The sequence below is a fragment of the Manacus candei genome, unplaced genomic scaffold, assembly GCF_025592945.1.
Source record: "Manacus candei isolate 608988 ecotype Guabito, Panama unplaced genomic scaffold, ASM2559294v1 h1tg000043l, whole genome shotgun sequence".
In the NCBI taxonomy this organism is placed as follows: Eukaryota; Metazoa; Chordata; class Aves; order Passeriformes; family Pipridae; genus Manacus; species Manacus candei.
The window spans coordinates 14,805,001-14,825,000 of NW_026138091.1; the positions used below are offsets into that span (position 1 = coordinate 14,805,001).

Sequence of the window (20,000 nt, forward strand, 5' to 3'; positions counted from 1 at the left end):
TGATTTAAATATGGTGTGTTTGATTTGCTGGAAACTAATTAATCTACTGTATTGTTCCTTTGCAGTTATTTATACATTATTGTACCCTCATATTTTCTTGGTAGGGAAAAGTAAGATCTTTTTTATTTGATACCTTTGTGTAGTTATATGAAATGTATACAACTGTGTATGCATGTTAGTTCAGAAAACTAAAACAAATGTTGCAGCAAGGGTGGCAGAGGCAGGTGTTGTACAAAGTTTAAAGCTATTTCTGTTAAATTCTTTCAGTGAGATCAGAACCTTTATGAGTCACTATGGCCCTGCTGTCAGAGCAAATTTCCACGTGGACCTAATTATAACAAGACTTTTGCTTTTCTGATGCAAGTAAATCAATGTGTTCTAGTGGGTTGAGCCCCTTTCACCTCCAACTTCATTTTTGCTGTGTAAACTCTGGTCATCTGAGCTGACAAACCCATCCATTAACCCAATGAGCCACCCAGGATGTCTGCCTGTTTTTTAAACTTTGAAAAATCATTTATTTTCAGAAGCCCAACATTAGTGAAAAACATACCCACCAGCTTAGGCTATGGAGCAGCTCTTAATGCAAGCTTGCAGGTAAAAAATACTAAACTATTCTTTCTTTGCTAACAGTATATATGTGTGACATATTTAATTTCTGCTTATACTTTGGTATAGAGTTACCTATTTTTATGTTTATGTGGACCTGATGGTCATTCTAAATAGTTGGGTTTATCATCCGAGTAAGTTGTATTACCTAGCACTGCAAGTACTAGTTCTTATTCATTCTACTTTTGATGTGAAGAAGCAAGAAGGACACCCTGTGGCAAAATCTGGAACACTCAGTTTTGCTGCAAATGTTAGATTGATAGAAGCTTTTGCAAATGCATGTGGATATGCATTAATATTTATCCAAGCTGTCATAAATGATTTCACATCATAGTGTTGGGAACATGGTGCTCATGGCAAAAACTTTAAAGTTTAATTATAATATATAATTTTTATGCAGAAGAGGCAAATGTCAGGACTTTTTTATTTTGAGGTAAGTTCTGGTCATTTTTTAAAGTATAGCAGCTGCCTGCATTATAAAGGAGCCATACATTGTGTGGAAGGGCAAAGGGGTTAAGTGTAATTCAGAGTCAAAAAATGATATAAAACTAGGAAATGCCATGAATATCAGAACATAGTTAATAATGGAAAATAATGAAACCTAAGTAAGAGAAATTGCAAACCAGAAGTAGAAATGCTGTTATATACAGAATGTGAAAATAATTGGAAATGCACAAAATCCTTCTGACCACCTCTACAACTACTCAAAATGAGCTACTCTGTGTGTGTATATTTCTAAATGTTCATACATCTATGAGTGCTTTGTATATATATGGAGTAATCATTTTGTTTTTACTCTTCATTTTGGTAGGCTGCACTGGCAGAGAGTAGTTTACCATTGCTTAGTAACCCAGGACTGATAAATAACGCATCCAGTGGCTTACTGCAGGCAGTCCATGAAGATCTCAATGGTTCACTGGATCACATTGACAGTAATGGAAATAGCAGTCCAGGCTGCTCTCCTCAGCCTCACATGTAAGTCCACTTAGCTTCCTTTCAAGAAAAAATGCCTTAGTCTAAGACACAATATTACTCAAAACCGCTTTGAAAGATGGTAAGTGAAATGTCTGGAGCTATATATTTGAAACTAAACATTTATATTAAAACATTTAAATAGATGTGTCTTCATTTACTTTGTAGTAACATTGGTATAAGCTCTTTTTTTTTGCTTTTTTTTTTAAACCTCATCATCTTGCTTGCAAGCATTGAACATAATGATCTCTGTGGTCATTTTCACAGCCTGGTTTGTAAGGTGTAGTGAGAATGTTCACATTCGAATTAGTTGTAATTTTAACTACGAGTCTCTAAACCATTTATGAACTGTAGTAGAGATATTGCTCATTTATATAAACCATAAAATGCAAACTTTAACTGTTGCCCGCAGTTTACATAGAAGCCAGTAAAGTGTAACTTTTTGCCTGTCATATAAATCAGTGTAATTACATATTCAAGTTTAATTACTGGTGCGTCTGTATTGGCAAGGTTTATATGTTATATTTTATGCAAGACTACGATTCCTATTAATATTTAGCAGCTAACTATATCATTAATTACTCTAAAATCTTTCCCCTACCATCTTTTTAATGGAGCTGAGAGAGTGGAAGTATTAAAAATTGATGTATTGTGGATTTCAGAAATGTGTCTGAAGCTTTAGGAATGCCTGGCCTTAATCAGTGGTGTCAAACATGGCAGTTTCTTGTTTACTAAATAGTAAAACATGTATCTTGGAGGTATTGTTTCCTAGGTTATTTATATAATAATTAGCTGTGTGATATCTAAGTAGACTTAGTTTTAAGTTTACCGTAGAATGATTTTTAATGTGTATCTATAATTATGGTATCTCTCCCTTTTTTTTATGTTTAAAAAAGCTGATCTCATTTGCCTTTTTTCATTCCATTTTCTCTTTCACATTTTAAATGGGATATTTAGCAGTAACAGTAATTTAGAGCGGACTCCCTTTTTACTTATGCTCTGGTGTGCAAAGAATCCATTTTGATCTGACCTTTTTTTAGGGGAAATATTTTACCAATTTTTTCTTCTTTTGTTTGGTATGTTAATATATCTGTGCTCACACAGAAATGTTTATTGTCATGCATTTAATTGTTTTATTGTACATTTGTTCTACTTGCCTTTGAAAATAATACACTGTGAACATTCATGTATTTTATCAGGTTCCAAACCATTACTTTTTCAAAATGGAAAAATTTGTCTTTTGGAAGTGTCTTTAGATGTATTAAATAATACAAAAGAAGTAATAAAACTTGAAGTAGAAAGAACATGAATATATGCTCCTGAGAGTAACACTACTTTAAAACAAGTAAAGTGAGCAATCAGACAAAAGTTTTTATATCCCATGCTTTATGCTATCAACCATGCAGTGGGTAGCTTGAGGCCTTTTACTTTTAGCAGTTCTCCTGAGTATGCTAATGCTCTCTTCCTGTATAAAATGCCAAGACAATAAAACTTTAAAGAGCAAACAAGAGTTAGATCATGTGTGTTAAAAACAGCTACTTTACAGAAAAGAATGACACTTGCTATTAAAGTTGTTTTGTAAGTGTTTGGCAGATCTGTTTACATATCTTATGTACCGTCTGCCATTCTGCTGGATAAACTGAGATATCTGTGCATATGATTATGTAGATATGACTACATTGATAGCTGTGTTTACAGCTAAAATACTGCATATTGTAGCAGTTCTTGCCTATAAAAAAGGCAAATACACAGAGTTACACTGTAACTCAAGATTCAGCCTTCCTCTTTCATTTTTATGATATGCCATTTGTCAAAAGATGTAGTTTCAGGACTTACTGTGGTGATTCTTCTGAAATTTGTAAGGACGTGTTGCTCAGTTCTTTAAAATTAAAGCAACAGTAAATGCCCTGAGATACCACTGGAGAAAGAGCCCATGCTCATTCATGCCTTGTACCAAACAGTGCATGATCACTGAGATTCTGTGAGACTATGAGCTCTTAGGCAAAATGTACAGGCTAAGACCAGATACCTACTCACTTGTGACATTTTTACCTTTTCTTTGCTAAGGCAAAAAGGGAATGAATGCAATCTGCAAGGAAAAGTCAAGAAAGGCAGAGGTCTGTGTGGGAGGCAGAGGACCAAGGAAGAAAAGAGGCCTCTTCCTTGCCTTTATGACCACATTGGTCAAGGCTCCTCATTTTTATTAAAGAGCATTACTTAAGAAAATGACAATATAGGGAGAGCAAGATGGAGGTAAACATAGGGACAATAGGGAGAGCAAGAGTATGGCAAACAATGAAGACACAAATTTTGCATTACCTACACAGATTACATAATACCATTTTTTTTAAATGAAAAACAGTTAATAAACTAATAAAAAAATGGATTTTACTGACACAAGCACCAACTTCCTTTTAGCCTCCTCAGAAGGTTCATTCAGGAACACTGGATGTTTCTCCCCTAGAGAAGTGTTCTGGTTGCGTGATAATTGCTGTACTCACCTATGAATTTGGGGGCTCTATTAATCTCCAAGTAGATTAAACCTCCATCTCCTGATTCCCAGGAGGCTGTACTAGCCATGACACCAGGTATATGCTGAGCAATTACGTTGCCTGCCATCTTGTAGCTGGCACACAGCCAGGAACAACGGAGCATGGTATTAGAGAAAGAAGCAAGAGGTTATGCACAATTTAGAGATCACAGCATTCATCTGGGAAGGTGCAGAATTTGGATTCTAGACAAGCTTTCATGGCAAGATATTTGTTTAGTATTAGAGCATCGGCAGGAAATGTGAGAAGAGTCCCAGTGACAGTGACAAAACCGAGCACGTCAGTTAAGCATTAGGTTGTTAAAATTGTACTGAATATTGTTTTATCAGATAAATGTATGATAGCAAAATTTTCCTATTTTGAGATGTTCATACTGATGTTTTTAGCATAAATGCATCTTTTTATAAACGAATATTGTGTGTGTGTGCAGAAGTCAGTATTTCCATGCTTGAGAATGGGAACATTATCAGAAACATTGATTTCTGTTGCTGTGGTACCTTAGCTACTGAGTGTCAGAGAGTGGGGAAATTATTCCAGTCTTTGAACCTAGTACTTCACATCTGATTTTTGAAAGAGGATAGTAAGAGCAGTTAAATCATCAACTTACCCATCTGCGACCAGGTGTCTTAACATAGGTGGGCAAATCAACTTGCTTAGACAATAGTTTCTGTTCACTGACTAAAGAAAAACCGTAGGTCTATAACTTCAAGTAACTGTATCACATTTAGGGGTTGTTAAGTGCAGCGAGTTCCAACCAGAGTATTTAGGGCACTTTAAAAGCTTTAAAATTTTGGCCTCGGGTAATGAAATATAATCCGCTCCATTTCTTATGCTTTTTGAACACTTAAAAATACTGCAGTAAGTTGTAGGTGATCAGGATAACCATGGCCTGGTAGTTGGGGTAACTCTTGTATTAATAATTACATAAAGCATCTGAAATTTTATGCTGTGTGCCTTCCAGTTTCCTTTCTCTGTCTAATGAAAAATGGTAATTCCATGATCCAGTATGCAGCATATCACTAGTGGGATCTTAAATCCTAGGTTTACTTTCTGTGTTTCAGCAGTATTAAATTCAAGTTCTGTCTTTGACTAATCTTCAAGTCCAATTCCTGGTATGTAGGCACTGAGTGCATCCTTGACATAAATCTTCACTGAGAAAATATGTTACTTATTGTGGGCATATATATTCTATTCAAAATTTTAATTTCTTCTAAGATGAGTTGTCAACAATCAGTGTTAAATAATTGTATTTTAATTTAAGTCAATGCTTAAGACTGTTTCTTCCTTAATTTTTTCAGTGTGGACTACTTCTCCAAAATTACTATGAGTTATAGCTGATAAGCAACAGGTTTCAAAGTGACAAATACAACTGAAGATACTTTATACATAAAAATTCATTGTTGATGTGAAATGAGTTGCTGCTAGTCTTCCAACTACATTCCATGTACAATTGTTATGCAAGTTCCACAGTACACACCTTTGTATAAATGCAGACTTCCAAAGTAAGAAAAAAGAAACCACAAGCATCCAAAGAATTCAATTAAAGCTGCATGGCTATGGAAAACTTTGGAAAAACTATTATTGTTCCTGAGGAAACAACAGCATTGTATAAGACATGATGCTTAAGAACAATAAGTTTGTGCATTAATGATAATGCAACTTTTTTTTAATAGCATTTTTAACAACCTCTTTTTAACAACATAAGAAACATCATAGTTAGTATAGTGCTGAAGAGTTTTGGAGGGATTTGAAAGTCAGTTCTTTCAGAACCAATAAATTCAGATTCTTAAATTAACAACAGGATCATAATGAAATAAACTTTCTGTTATTACTTTTCCTGTCTCTATTAAATGTTCAAGAATTCTCACTCTTGGAGATGGCATATAAGGGATGGAAATCAAGTTCAGTTGTTTTTCTGGTGTTTGTCTCTGCATTTGTACTAGACCGATCACACTCAAGTGATTATTGCAAATGGCACAGACCAGGGTGTTCTATCACCAGAACACTTATTACATCATTTTTCCATGTGGTCATGGCAAATGCAAAATGCCATTTTACTTCATTGTATAAACTTGGGGGGAAAAGGTAGCATTTTAATCTGAAAAGGTCTCTGTAGCAGTTGAGGAAACAGAAAAATTGGTCATGAGAAAACAAGAAAAATTGTAGACTGAGAAAATGTAGTCTTGCCATAAGAAACAATGGGGTGATTATACCATACCGCTAAAACTCACTGCAGCTTATTTAATAAGGAGTGGGAGGATTTAGCAAAAGAGATAGGAAAAGCAGATATCCCTCTGCTGAGGTTTTGTGGAAGGGGGTTGTCATCATGGTTTTTTCTCTGCTCAGTCTGTGAGAATGTAGAGAATTCTCACTCTGTGAGAATGCACTGAGGACAGAGCAACTAATCTCATATTCTCAGTTGATTTACCTAAATAATCTAGTTCCTAACAGCAAATCCTGGAGTTAATAGATGTCATTTGGATTTATAGAATTTGAATTGTTTGTATTTTTAAAAAAGTACTGTGAAAAGAAGAAATAATTTTTCGAATGACTTCTTAAAAGGTGAATTAATATATCCTCATCTCCTCTGTGACTCTTTGTGTTCAGCTATTTTAGTTCTGGACTCTGTAAGACAGGAATTGTTTGAAGCCAAATGTCAAGATGCGAACATGTATCCCATGATCTTTAAAGCTGTTTCTAGAAAATTTTATGTTAGGCTGTTATGGGAAAGAATAACTTTTGTCCAAATGAATAAGAGTAAGAGTCAATCTGAAAAAAAAAATAAGTTATATCCAGTGTAGTCCTTCGTCTTCAATTTTGTGTGGAAAAAGTGACTTCCAACCATCTGTGGTTTCAGTCACCTTTTCCTTTGTATTCTGCTGTCGTTCTCAACCTAATCCTTTAACTTTTCTCACTCTTGCCCTGACTGTATCCTTTCTCTCTGCAGTTCTATCTGCATAATCATCAAACTTATTTTTTTTTCAAACTTTTTTATCTTTAAATTTTATTCCCAGAGGCAAATATGATTATTCTGCTCTAAGATCATTTACTTTTGAGGTGCTTCAGTTTGAAAGCATTCCATTGTCAGGTCGTTCCCATATCTGATTATTCCAGTCCCCCACTGTTAAGCTTTCACACCACTTACAGTAGGTTACCTATCATTCCAGTTTTAATCCCTTTCATTCCCTTGTTTCTTTAACTTCATAATGTTCCAATCCCCTGTCTTTCCTTCGTTCCTTTTTTTTTTTTTGTTATCGTTTCATTGTCCCATTTCATGATCTCTTTGCATTTACCTTGGAGGCTTGTTCTAGGGGACTGCTATGATCCAAGTCTCTTGCTCATTGTATAAGACTTGACACAGTCTATAAGAAAATAAACTTGTAAAACACATCAATTAACAGGGATGTAACAAGCATTATTAAATAGGTGAGAAGCATGTAATTGAGTGGATGAATGTGGTAGCAATTGCAGTATTTTAGGTATCCTTGTTCATCAAAACTGTTTCACCTAATCACATGATATTTTAATGCCTGTATAATTTAATTTCACACATTTTTATTCATAAATCTAACATAAGGAAGATAATGGGCAAAGAGACTTCATGACAACAATTGACTTTTATTTTTATGTGGAAAGAGGAACAGCTAGGAAATGGGATCTTAAAGGTTATATCTTTTGTCTGAGCATATTCCCATTGAGAAAAGTTCTATTGTGATAAGACACAGTGAAAAAATTTTGACTTTTGTACAGAGCCACTCACATGTGGACACTAATGGAAAAATAAGCAATGATGTTTTGATTAATAATATTTTTCACCATTCTCATTGACACAACTTTTCACTTGAATGTTTTCCTAAATATTTATATTATCCTATTTTTTAATGTTATTTTATATTACTCTCCTTTTCAGTCTATTTGTCTTCTACATTTTGCTTCTCTTCATCAGTTTTCTTCCAACACTGGTGGTCCAGTCCTTTATCATTTCCTCTTTTGCTTCTTAAATGTTACATTTCTTAGTTTTGATCAGAAGTTGCCATTTCTTTCTTACATTATTCCAGCCCTAACTGTTGCACTTCTAGAATACATTCCCAATGCTCTTAAAAAGATCACTCCAGAGATACAGCACTTTCAGATGAAAAGAGTCAGATCCCCATAGCACAACGTGTAAAAGTTGTTAGACTCCTGTGGGGTTTCACAGAACCTTTTAGGAAGCTGTCTTGCTGAAAACTTTGTGGTACTGCTGTCATGAATTCTCAGTGTATGGACAATATACTTAGGCTTTTCACATTTTTTAGTATAAGAAAAGGCAGCATCTTAAATATCGTTGCAGATGTTAAAAATGTGTTTGAAGTTGCACAACTAAATCTCCCTGCGATGTGGTTGTGTAACTCTTAAAATTAGTTCATAAGAGATTCCTGTCTTTGTGCAATGCAAAACTGAGATGACAGTGCAATTAACAATGTATTTCTAAAACTGCACAGACAGTTACAAATTTTATCCACTCTTGATGATTGCATTTGTTTTTTTAGTAACTGTAATGTTATAAGCCAAAAATTTTGAAAGTGAACTTTCTAGATATCTTTTTCTAAATACACATGTCCAAAATGTGTCTTTACATTTATTTATAAGATAAAAAGTCAAATAAAAGCATACAATTATATCCAGTTGCTAATGCTTATCCCAGTAGCTTAAATTATGACCCATATATCCAAGCAAACATTTATTGAAAAATATAGGACATCATGCTGAGAAATTAGTTTTTGTCAAGTGTTTAGTCTTTAGAATTTGTAGAAAAATAGGCACTTTACACATTTTAAAAGACTAAAAATTCCAATGCACTTTTTTTTTTAAGGACCTTAGAGAAAGATTTCACCTCAGTGTGAAACCCCATTTGTAGGTCACACTGAAGTTACCAAATCTCCAGATGACTGAAGACGTGATTATACTTGGTGAAGTCCACATACAGAAACAACATTCGCGATCTTGTGGCAAAGTGTAGTTGCATCCATCAGCAGCCTTTGATTTAGAACAGTGCTGCGAATGCCTGTAGTACAGACCCTGTTAGAGTTATAACTGCAAGTATTCTGGTGGTTTTCTCCAACTAAGAAACAATATTAAAAATGTATTAAATAGGCTGAACTCATCCAGTAGTTTTTCTTCTTTACCTAGACTTTACCAAGTTCATTTGTTCCACTGTACCATTAATAAAGGTTTCATGACGTTGCAGAATCTTTGTATGATCGTGGCTACTTCCTAATGCTCTTCAAAGACTTTTCTATAAGCTTCTGATTGAGATGGATCAGGGGGTGTGTTTATTTGATGCAGTATTATACTGCAACCGAACTTGTCTATCTCGTATTGGCCTTTTTAGCCACCAATGCGCTTGCAACAAACATGGGTAGAGCCCTTCCCAAATCTTGGTTCGTGAAGCCCAGCCATGAATACTGTCATAGTAGTAGTCTAGATAATTAGGGACTTCCCCCCAACTTGATTTTAATTTTTCTTCGTGTTTCCCCTCGTTTTCTTCATTCCTTGCAAATTTGGCATTATCAGACATCATAGTCAAAAAAATGCTTTGAGCTTTTTTCTCCTGTTGTTCTTTTGATACTGTCTCTCACAGTATCATTCTGAGCAAAATGTCCAGCACACAGCTGAATAACTGTGCTACATGATGGATGAGCAATTGGCTCACAGGTCAGGTGTAAAGGATAATAATGAATGGGGTAACGTCAGACTGGTGACCTGTCACTAGTGGGATTCTGCAGGGCTTCATCCTCGGTCCAGTTCTTTTTGACATCTTCATTGACAGCCTGGATGCAGGACTAGAAGGAATACCACGTAAGTTTGCCAATGATACTAAACTGGGAGGAGCTGTCAACTCCCCCAAGGGCAGAGAGAACTTGACGAGAGACCTTAACAAATTAGAGAAATGGGCAATCACCAACCATATGAAGCTGAACAAGGGCAAGTGCTGGATTCAGCACCTGAGACAGGGCAACCCTGGTTGTGTGTATAGACTGGGGAATGAAAAAGCTGGAGAGCAAGCGCTATGGAAAGGGACCTGCGGGTCCTGGTTGATGGCAAGTTGCATATGAGTCAGCAGTACCAGTGCAGTGTCAGCAGCAGCCAGGAGGGCCAGCCGTGTCCTGGGAGGCATCAGGCAAAGCATCACCAGCTGGTCGAGAGAGGTGATTGTCCCATCCTACTCTGCACTGGGGCGACCTCACCTTGAATATTGTGTGCAGTTTTGGGCACCACAATATAAAACCACATTGAGCTATTAGAGAACATCTGAAGGAGCACCACAAGAATTGTGAAGGGTCTTTTAGGGAAGCAGGAGGAGCAACTGAGAAGAGGAGACAGGGGAGACCCCATCATGGTCTTCAACATCCTCACGAGGGGCAGGTACTGATCTCTTCACTCTCATGACCAATGACAGGACTCAAGGAAACAGCATAAAGCTGAGTCAGGGGAGGTTTAGGTTGGATATTAGAAGAAGGATCTTCACACAGAAGGTGGTTGGATACTAGAACAGGCTACCCAGGGAAATGGCCACAGCATCAAGCCTGACAGAGTTCAAGAAGCATTTGGACAATATTCTCAGGCACATGGTGTGACTCTTGGGGATGGTTCTGTGCAGGGCTAAGGGTTGGACTCAATGATTCTGGTAGGTTCCTTCCAACTCAGCATATTCTGTGATTCTATGGTCACTTCAAGTCCTAGCTTTTAAACATTAAAAAATAAAAAAGATGAAAGTGCGAAGAAATTTAGCAGATGGAAAGGAAATACTTCGGTAGCATCCTGCTGAAAATTTTGAAACCTACCATCAAGCATATCAATCAACATTTTCAGTGAACTGTTCCAGAAGATGTTCCATGCCTAGGTGTAAGTGTAATGCTATTTAATTCTTGTTGCTGCATTATAGCAAAATATTTAGGTGTCACTGTGCAGAAATGTTGATTATTAACTTGTAAAATCTCACAAAAACATGCTGGAATTGTTAGTCAAAAAATATTTTTTCAAAAAATATTTTTTGTCCCGTATTATCTATCTGATCAGCTATGTTTCCCAAGAGTTTTATTGATGTAAAAGTTTTCAACAGAAATAGAAAAACAGTTTTATGTACCATGTATTTATATTAAAATATACAAAGGCCACACATAGCACAGTCCAAATTCTCCCTCAGCTTTTCCTGGATCATTGCATAGCTTTCCAGATTTTACACAGAGAATATTTGTCTGCTCTAACCCACAAATAGCATTGAGATACTTAGGTGTTGCTGATAAGTTTTTGTGTAACTAGTACAGTTTTTAAAACTTCCCAACCATTAGATACTACATAGCACACTGGATCCACGGCCTCTTGTCTTGAACTTGGTTGTTTGTGGGCTTGTCTTTTTCTGTGGTTCTTCAACAACCCCAAAAATATTCACACTCAAATCTGTAGCACTTTGTCTTTTTCCTTTGAATTTTTACCTTAAAAACTGCTGTGCTCTTTCTCCCTAATCCTTTTCTTTGTTTAGCATGTTAACTTTTGACGTTTGAACTAGATGCAGTTGACGGTTTGAAAGACTTTAGAGGCTTGTGCCCTAAGCTAATTTCTAGTCAAGTTTCTACTTTTTTGTGGTTCTGTCGCAGAGAAAATACGTTTATTTAGACACCAAAGGGAGCAAGACAATGTCAAGGATGGGAATTCTAGTAAGAGTTGCCAGAATCAGAGAATGTATGTTAATGTCATCTTCTTAATCAGAACTTGGTTCTTAAAAATTTTGATCCCATAAGAAGGGCTAATTGTAGGTGAGTTTTAAGCCTCATTTGATATTTAAAGAAAGTGTATTTTTAATATGCCAGTTTTTTAGAAAGATAATTTCTTTATCTATGTTCAAAATTGCATCTCTTTAGTAAGTGGTTTTAACATTTGTTGCTGATTATATATAAGTGTAAATAGGATATCCCTATTTATAGTCTTGGCTTTTTCTTGCCAAATTAAAAAAGAATAATAATTAAAAAAGAACAACAAACAACAGACAAAACACCAAGATCTGGTCAATTTAATTATCAGTTTCATAATATATAACAAAATCTGTATGTTTTCATTGCCCATTTTTAATGAAGAATTTTTGGGTTTTGGTCAAAGCGAAATGAAATCATCAGATTGTCAAAAAACAAAATCTGTCAATCTGATATGGCAGGAGGCACCAAACACCATCTCCAGCCACTTCAGGATCAAATGTATTGGTATATTTTGTAGATAAGCAGCACGAAGTCATCCCTGAGTTGGGAAGTGCCTATGCTATAGAAATGAAAAAGTAAAGGTTTGCTACTAGTGTCCATGAATTAATGGCTGGCTGGCTTCTGCAATATGAAGGTCAGTATGTGTTAAACATTTTTACTGTAGAGTAATGGTAGATAGCATCTTGGAATTATTGAATACTTAATGTTTTTAGTAGTATTTAAATATATAGTGTTTTTAAAAAACACAATTCATTAACTGTATAACTTACAGAGGATTTTAAAAACTTCTTTTGCAGTAGCACTATGCCTCCTTATTTTACAATAATTTGTAGTGTGATAACTGTAATGATAAAATGATCATAGATATGGCATATTAATTATGTGTAAGGTGAAGGTGAACATTTGCTTTTTTCCTATATTTTTCTTGTTTCCATATTTCTATTGTATCACTTTTACTCACATCTCCAGGCCTCTACTCCTCTTGTGTTGAGTTCAGAGGCAGATAAATTAAATCAGTTCAAAGTACTCCTACCATTTGTTATGTTTCCTCCTACAAATATGTTTACCATGCCATAGATCACTTCTGTTCTTTCCTGGATACTCCTATATTGTTTTTGAGATGAGTGAGTACTAGGTAAAAGGTAGCCAAGTACATTGAACATACTAGTTGAGGCGAGGGCCTACTTATAAATACATAAACATGCTCTATATTATTGTAACTGTCATTGTTCTCTCCTAGTTAGTCTAACATACTGGGTCTTGACTTCTTAAGCAGAGGCACCGCTGAAGGATTCATAATAATATATTTCCCAAATGGTTACAATAGATGGATGAATATGGGTAGTTTATTGTCTTCCTTTATTTGTCAACAGTAAATTGATTTGCCATGGATTGTCAACTTTGGGTTTTTTTCACAGTTAACTTTACATATAACTAATCTAAATATATTGTGTTGTTATTTCTATTTATATCTTCAGGTTTATTCATAATTATGTTCAAAATAGAAATCCAATGTACAATCTTAGACAATTCTTGCTGTTAGCCTACCTCTATCTTGTGAAATAATCTTGTGTTCTTCCTTCATCTAACTAGTTTTAATACTGGCAAATCTTTATGTCTACTTTTAGTATGAGTTGGATTTTTTGAAGTTTGTCACAGGAATTTGCAAATTAAAATACATTATCAGCTCTCCTTGTTTAGAGCAAGTAAAATTACCGGTCTTACTTGCTATTCCACCTCATTCATCTAGTAGAATAATATGTGATTCACTATATATTTCACCTTTGGTTATTCCTCCTTTTCCCCAAGCTTTCTGTCAGATGCCTTACATATTTTACTTACATCTTCTGCTGTGAATAAACTTCACAATTGCAATCATGGCCCTAATGAAGTCAAGGGGAATTTTGCCATAGACTTAAATTAGATCTAAAATTTTTTTATTGATCTTTGAAAATTTGTACAATCTTAGTAGACTACAATATTAGCTACATTAGCAAAATCACTGATGTTGAAATCTGGAACAGTTTTATCCATGCAAATACAAGCAAGAAATATTTTCTCAGTTGTGTCAGGACTAATTGGATATGACCTGCTAACAAATAAGTTTGTAAGAGTTTTTTTAAAAGGTTTGGGTTTTCTTTTTCCTGCTAATATAAGTGTAATGTCTTAATTTTTTATTTTTTTTTTTGCATTTAACTGCCTTCTTAATACTTTGTACCTCCTTTCCAGACATCCTATGTAGCTTGTGGTGTATTCTTCCCTTCAAAATAGCGCCATGTGTTCACTTGGTTCAGATTTTCATGTAACAATGAGTATCTTCCTGCTGTCCCCCTCCCCTCTGATATTAGTGATACATAGGCACTTATACACATATACAGAGTAGCTTTCCTCTGACATATTTGTGCTAGATCTTCACATCCGGTTATTGATCATTGTTGACTTTTACTCTGGTCTTCCATTTGCAATACCCGGGTATTCTCTGATTTCTCCTGGGACATAAGAATATGGTGGGACCTATTCTGGTTAACAACTGATGTTTTGCAGGATAGACTTCTTTCTCATTAGGTTTGCAGATGATATCAAATTAGGGGAACAGTCAATATGCATAAGGGTAAGATAGCACTTCAGAGGACCTGTATGGTCTGAAGAACTGGGCCAAGAGGAACTTTATGAAATGCCATGCCCTGCACTGAGGAAGGAAGATCCCCTTCTGTTTCCAGTTTTTAGCACCTCAGATTTAAAAATTACAGCAGTAAACTGGAGTTAGTTCAGCAAAAGTCTACCCAAATGGTCAGAAGCAGAAGCAATTGTCATCTGAGGAGAGGCTGAGAGAGCTGAACTTGATCAGCTTGGAGAAGAGGCAGCTTTGAGGGGACCTGACCCCAGTACCTATAGGGAGATTAGCAAGAAGATGGAACCAGACTCTTCACTAAGTGGTACAGTGAGACACTGGGCATAAGTTAAAATGAGGGTTTCAGGTTGGATAGAAAGAGTATTCTTTCCTCACGAGGACAGCTAGGCAATGAGTGGGCTCTTGCCAAGGAAGTTGTATAGTCTATGTCCCTGGAGGTTTTCTTAACCTGACTGGATAAAATCCTGAACAACCTGGTCTGACCTTCTAGCTGTGCCTTTTTTAGGAAGCTGCTTCATCTAGAGATCTTCTGAGGCCCCTCCGACCTGAATTATCCAGTGATCCTAGCATATATTTTCTTAAAAACAGAACCATGAGAGAATGAGAAGAAGCAACCTAGCATTTTAGCAACCAAGCTTAAGGAGAAAGGTGCTCTGGACTTTGTTTTACACATACCAGTGAAGTCATATCAGGTGCTCACAGAAGGGTTGGATCTTACAAACAGCAATAGCTGAGTTTAAATCTTTTAAATGTATCACAAAAGAAAAGTTGTGTTTGCAAGACCAGTTTTGTGCAGTTGGTAATGATGGGGGTTGTGATTATCATTATTTTTCTTCACCCCACCCTGAGGGACTCGCCTCCCTTTTATCCTAGAGTAATTGAAGAGAAGGCAAAAAGAACACTAGCTTCTTCTACACTAACTGATAACATTTTATCAACAGATACTATAAATAGGAAAGTAAGTCTAGTTTAGAGGTTGTAAAAGCAATAATAGACTTACACAAACTCATTTGTACTTGTTCCTACACCTTACTTGCTGCACCAGAGGCATTTTGTGACCATTGATCATTAATTCCATCTTATGCCATCTCCTCTAGCGATGAACTAAAGAAGACAAACTTTAGTGGCCTAATTAATTATTCCTATGCACTTTTATCTCCTGTCAGCATCTTCAGTGGTGCCTGCCAGCTAGGCCTGTTGCCTCAGCTTTCCATTGCCAAGTCAGTGCAGCTCCCAGCTCCACCATGGTAGACTTGAAATCCTTGGTGATAGATACGATGATAGATAAGAAAATCAGTATATTTCAAATGTATTTTTTGTGCTTCAGTGTTCCGTTTGAGAGAAGAAAATGTTGTTATTTCCTTTTTCCTTTTTTTTTTTTTCTCAAAATGGCTCTTGGAGGGCTCAGGGTAGAAAGGTGTAATTTGAGAGTGCCAGATTGACAAAGTATTACCATAAACAAAGCCCACTGAGGAGCACTGTTTCTATAGGAATTTTGTGTCCAGTTTTATTCCACCAGGATGTTGTAGCTTTGCTCTCTCAGGGAAATGAGGTAACACGTCCTCAGCTGCCTCACAAGGATACGTGACAACAGGACCTTTCTCCCCTTCTTGTTTGAAGCTGGAGATGTGCATATAGGCATTATTTTATCTAAAACTAATGCTACTTCTTTGGCATTTCAGTATATGTGATACACATGGAGGAGGTGTTTCCTGATCTTCAAGGAGAAATAATAATGGATTCTGGGACAGTTGTGGCATTACTGAATTTGTATTTAATTACTCATCTAATATTCTTTCTTCCCTTTCTCAGTATTTGGATTAGTATCTCCCTAAGTGGTTGTACATATTCATATCAATAAACAGTTCACTTCTACTTAAGAAAAATAATAAACTTTTTATAATAGTATGAAATTGTAGAAAGACAAAGTAATAGAATTAGATAACATGAAAATGCTGTAGGATTTGAGGATTTGTCTCCATTTGCCTACCAATGCATAAATATAAAAATTCTTCATCTGTAATTGTGGAATGGAAAAGAGAGCTTTTCTTTTTAAACTGCTGTAGGACATTCTACAGATCTATAGCTATACTGGTAAGATGTGATACAGCGCTTCTTGAGGAAATACTCATTCAGGTCTATGAGGGAAAAAAAGTCAGACAGCAATAGAAGTTGTACATAATATATTTCAACAAGTTAAACTTGGAATATACTTAATATTAACACAGGAAATTCTTTAGAAAGCCAAGATGCTTCAGATAAAAATAAATATTTAAATTGTTCTTTAAATACAAAAATATGAAAACGTACAGAAATAATTAGATTTGCCACAGTATTCTTTGAGCTTAGTAGCTCACCTTGTTGACTTGGACACAAATATTCTTCCACAGTTTGAAGAATTCTGTAGCTGTGGATCTTCTCCCAGCATATGGATGGAACACTTTGTGTAGCTGAATCAAAGTTGCACTTACAGTGCAGACTGCCTATAGCATAAAAGAATTGAAGGCAGTGTGAGTAATAAGCAAAAATGTAACTAAAAAATGCAGTTGTTTGATGTTAAAAGCTCCACTGAAAATGTGTTACACAAATATAGCATGTTCTGATTTGTTCTTTTCATATACTGAAGTACAGTCACTGTAATGAAGTAAAGATAGTGGATAAATAGTACAGTTAGAGGAATATCTGCAGACTAACCAACTGGTTGTGAAGATCTAATGTTTGCGGGCTTAAGGCTGTCTACAGAATTGCGATGAAGAATGGGTTAAACTGAACATAATTTGGTTTGGGAAACAGTTAAAGTTTCTTGAGAGCTACCTAATTGTTTGGAGGGTTTTTTACTTTTTAAAAATCTTTATTACTTTAACATGCAAACATAATCTTAAAAGAAAATCAATATAGGCTACCATACCACATATGGTTTAGAAATTATTCAGTCCCAAATATTCCCCTGGGAAAACTTTCTTCATCCAAGTTTTAGAAAATTCATCATCTTTATACACTTCTGCAGGAAGTCACTAGGAAAACTAGTGAGCCAATAGTATCAGAATTGAAGTCTCATAGAAAATAAGCTTGGGAGGGACTTCAAGACAATGAGCTAATTTATTGCCCTTTGTGCCATTGACTACCAAAGCAAAAAACTCCCTGGTGTTACTAGATGCCTAAGTCACCACAGCAATACAAAATGCTTTCAGCTGCAACCCAGAAAAAAATTATTCTTTCATAATTACAGACTGGTTATTGCAACCCCTGAGAGGAATAAAAATGCTCTGAAAGAGCTTAAAAGAATTACATGATTTGTTGTAAACCATACATTTGGCTACATGGCTCATAGTAAGCACGTTAACCTAGGCAGCTTCTCTCTCAATGTCTACAAAGCCAAGAGCAAAGTCTTTTCAGTATCAGTCATTACATTGACTTAACTGCCCGAGAGACTCAATTTCTCTGTTTTGATGCCCCCACCACTTTTTCTTAAATGATTTTAACAGAACATTAAAGATTTTGGGTGAATATGGGCAACAATGTTTAGAGGACCCGGATCTGAACTGTGGAATTTGTTCCTTTGGGAATCCTGGAGGGATTAAATCCTGGAACTTTCCTGGCAGCTTTCAGAATTAAACACTGGACTACTGGCACTTTTTTCGTTTTCACATACACAAATAAGAAATTAACTAATTTTTTTTCCTTCTATAGAATTGCATGAAAGATATACAGGGAAACAAATTGTTAAAGCTCTTTTTTTGAAGAAGGGAAGGATCACTGTGGTAACTCAGTGCTGATGGTTATAAAAGGCATTGTCTGGCTTCACATTTTTTTGAAAGAAAATTTGCATTTTCTATTCAAAGCTTGGAATGAGCACTATTTCTACTAACCAAATCTAAACCTTGTTTATTGTAATTATTTATATTTTGTTGTCCTGTGTTCTCACTGCTGTTTTGTTGGATTCAGTATCCCCTTACATTAAAGCTGATGTGATGTGAATCCACTGTAGAAAACATGCTATTCATAATTGAGAATATTGTATCAAGTATATTGTCTCCTTGTTGACAGCAGCTCAACTCAATTTAATTAAGAAATCATGTACTTGGTTATAGGATCTGGTTGTTTTCTTGTCAGGAACAGCATACATTCTAATGTTTAAAAGTTGAATGTAGCACTTGTTTTGTTGCTGTTGTCTAGATTTTAGCAGGATTTTAGTAGCTATTATACTAAACATGTTTTCCCAAGGTAGGATCAGGCATATGCAAAACTCAGAAGACAAGTTCACCTTGTATCAGATGAGTTATTGCAGGCTTTGAGAATTTGGCTTTGTCCCTAAATATTTGGAACCTACTTTATGCCTTCCTAGTATATATTTATCCCTCAGCTGCCTGTCCTGTTATCTTTCTTTTTCCTTTAAAGCATCAAAGCTCTTCTCCAACAGCCTACAGTCTTCATAAGTGTCCTGCAACTGTTACCTGTCTCCTGGTGGTTGTTTCAGTTAAATGTTACAAATTATGATTTCTTTAAGGATACAGTATTCAGTTGTAGTTTGCCAGTTATGGAAGTGAGAGAAAATTCTTCATGTAAAGCTGTAAAGCCTGTGGAAGAGTGAATGCTTGAGGCAGACACAGAGACAGAGGAACTTCATGTTCTGTGATCTGTGGGCAAAGAAGAAGTAATGTATTGAGATGAGAAGGCAGATCTGCAAGATATTAGAATCCTTCTTTTATATTAAAAACATCTCTCACAGAGAGTATTATTTTGAAAGTACCGGGGTACAAGAAAGTCTTTTTATAATTGTAGATCTGTCAGTTGTAAAGAAGGCTATCCATGGAAATGAGGATGTTAATTTGTTTATATCTTTAACTAAAAGTGCTTTGACATAATTTACCATAGCCATGTTTTATTTTTACCGCTGCTGCATTCATCTCCTTGCTTTGTGACACTGCATTGTCAGTCTGTAGTTCATGTAGAGGTGTAATTTGTCAACAGTTCTTCAAAGGAGAGAAGTGTTTTGATGAGGACATTTGGACATAATGTCCTAATTGAACTTGCTAAGAGATTATTATACCAAAGAGTTAGCAGTGACAACTTACTTCTCACAGATGTGTGTCTAACCCCAAGGATGATTTGGTAAAGGCCTACAAAGATGCGGACTCCAGGACTCCCTAAGCAACCTGACCCCGTGCTTCACTTGTGCTAATTTTTTTACCTTTTGAAACGTGAAACCCCTAGCATCTGACCTGTTGCTTTTTCTATAACCTAAGACTTCCTTTTTTCAGCCTTTCATCATATAGCAGTTTTTTCTAAACCTCTACTGGGATTTTCTCAAGCTGCCATTGGTTTGAAATCATCTTCACCAATGCACTTGCATTACCTCCCAATTTGTTGCCATATATGAATTTAATAACCATGCTCTCTATTCTATCTTCTTTATCATTAATAAAAAACACTGACTAGTTCTGAGCCCAGAATTGGTTCATCAAGGAACCATAATAAACTTTGTTAAAATAAAAATTCCAATTATAT

At 35.7% G+C, this 20,000-nt stretch overlaps 1 protein-coding gene across 19 annotated transcripts in view; it reads left to right on the plus strand.

Moving 5' to 3' along the window:
- Positions 1-20,000, plus strand: part of FOXP2 (forkhead box P2) — a 407,244-nt gene that overhangs the window by 380,444 nt on the left and 6,800 nt on the right. For 18 of the 19 annotated variants that reach the window (XM_051795471.1, XM_051795484.1, XM_051795466.1 and 15 more), the window contains 2 exons: positions 525-594; positions 1,418-1,581. In XM_051795471.1, the coding sequence (XP_051651431.1) occupies positions 525-594; positions 1,418-1,581 (234 nt within the window). The remainder of the gene's footprint in view (positions 1-524; positions 595-1,417; positions 1,582-20,000) is intronic. The other variant, XR_007905892.1, reaches the window with a different exon arrangement.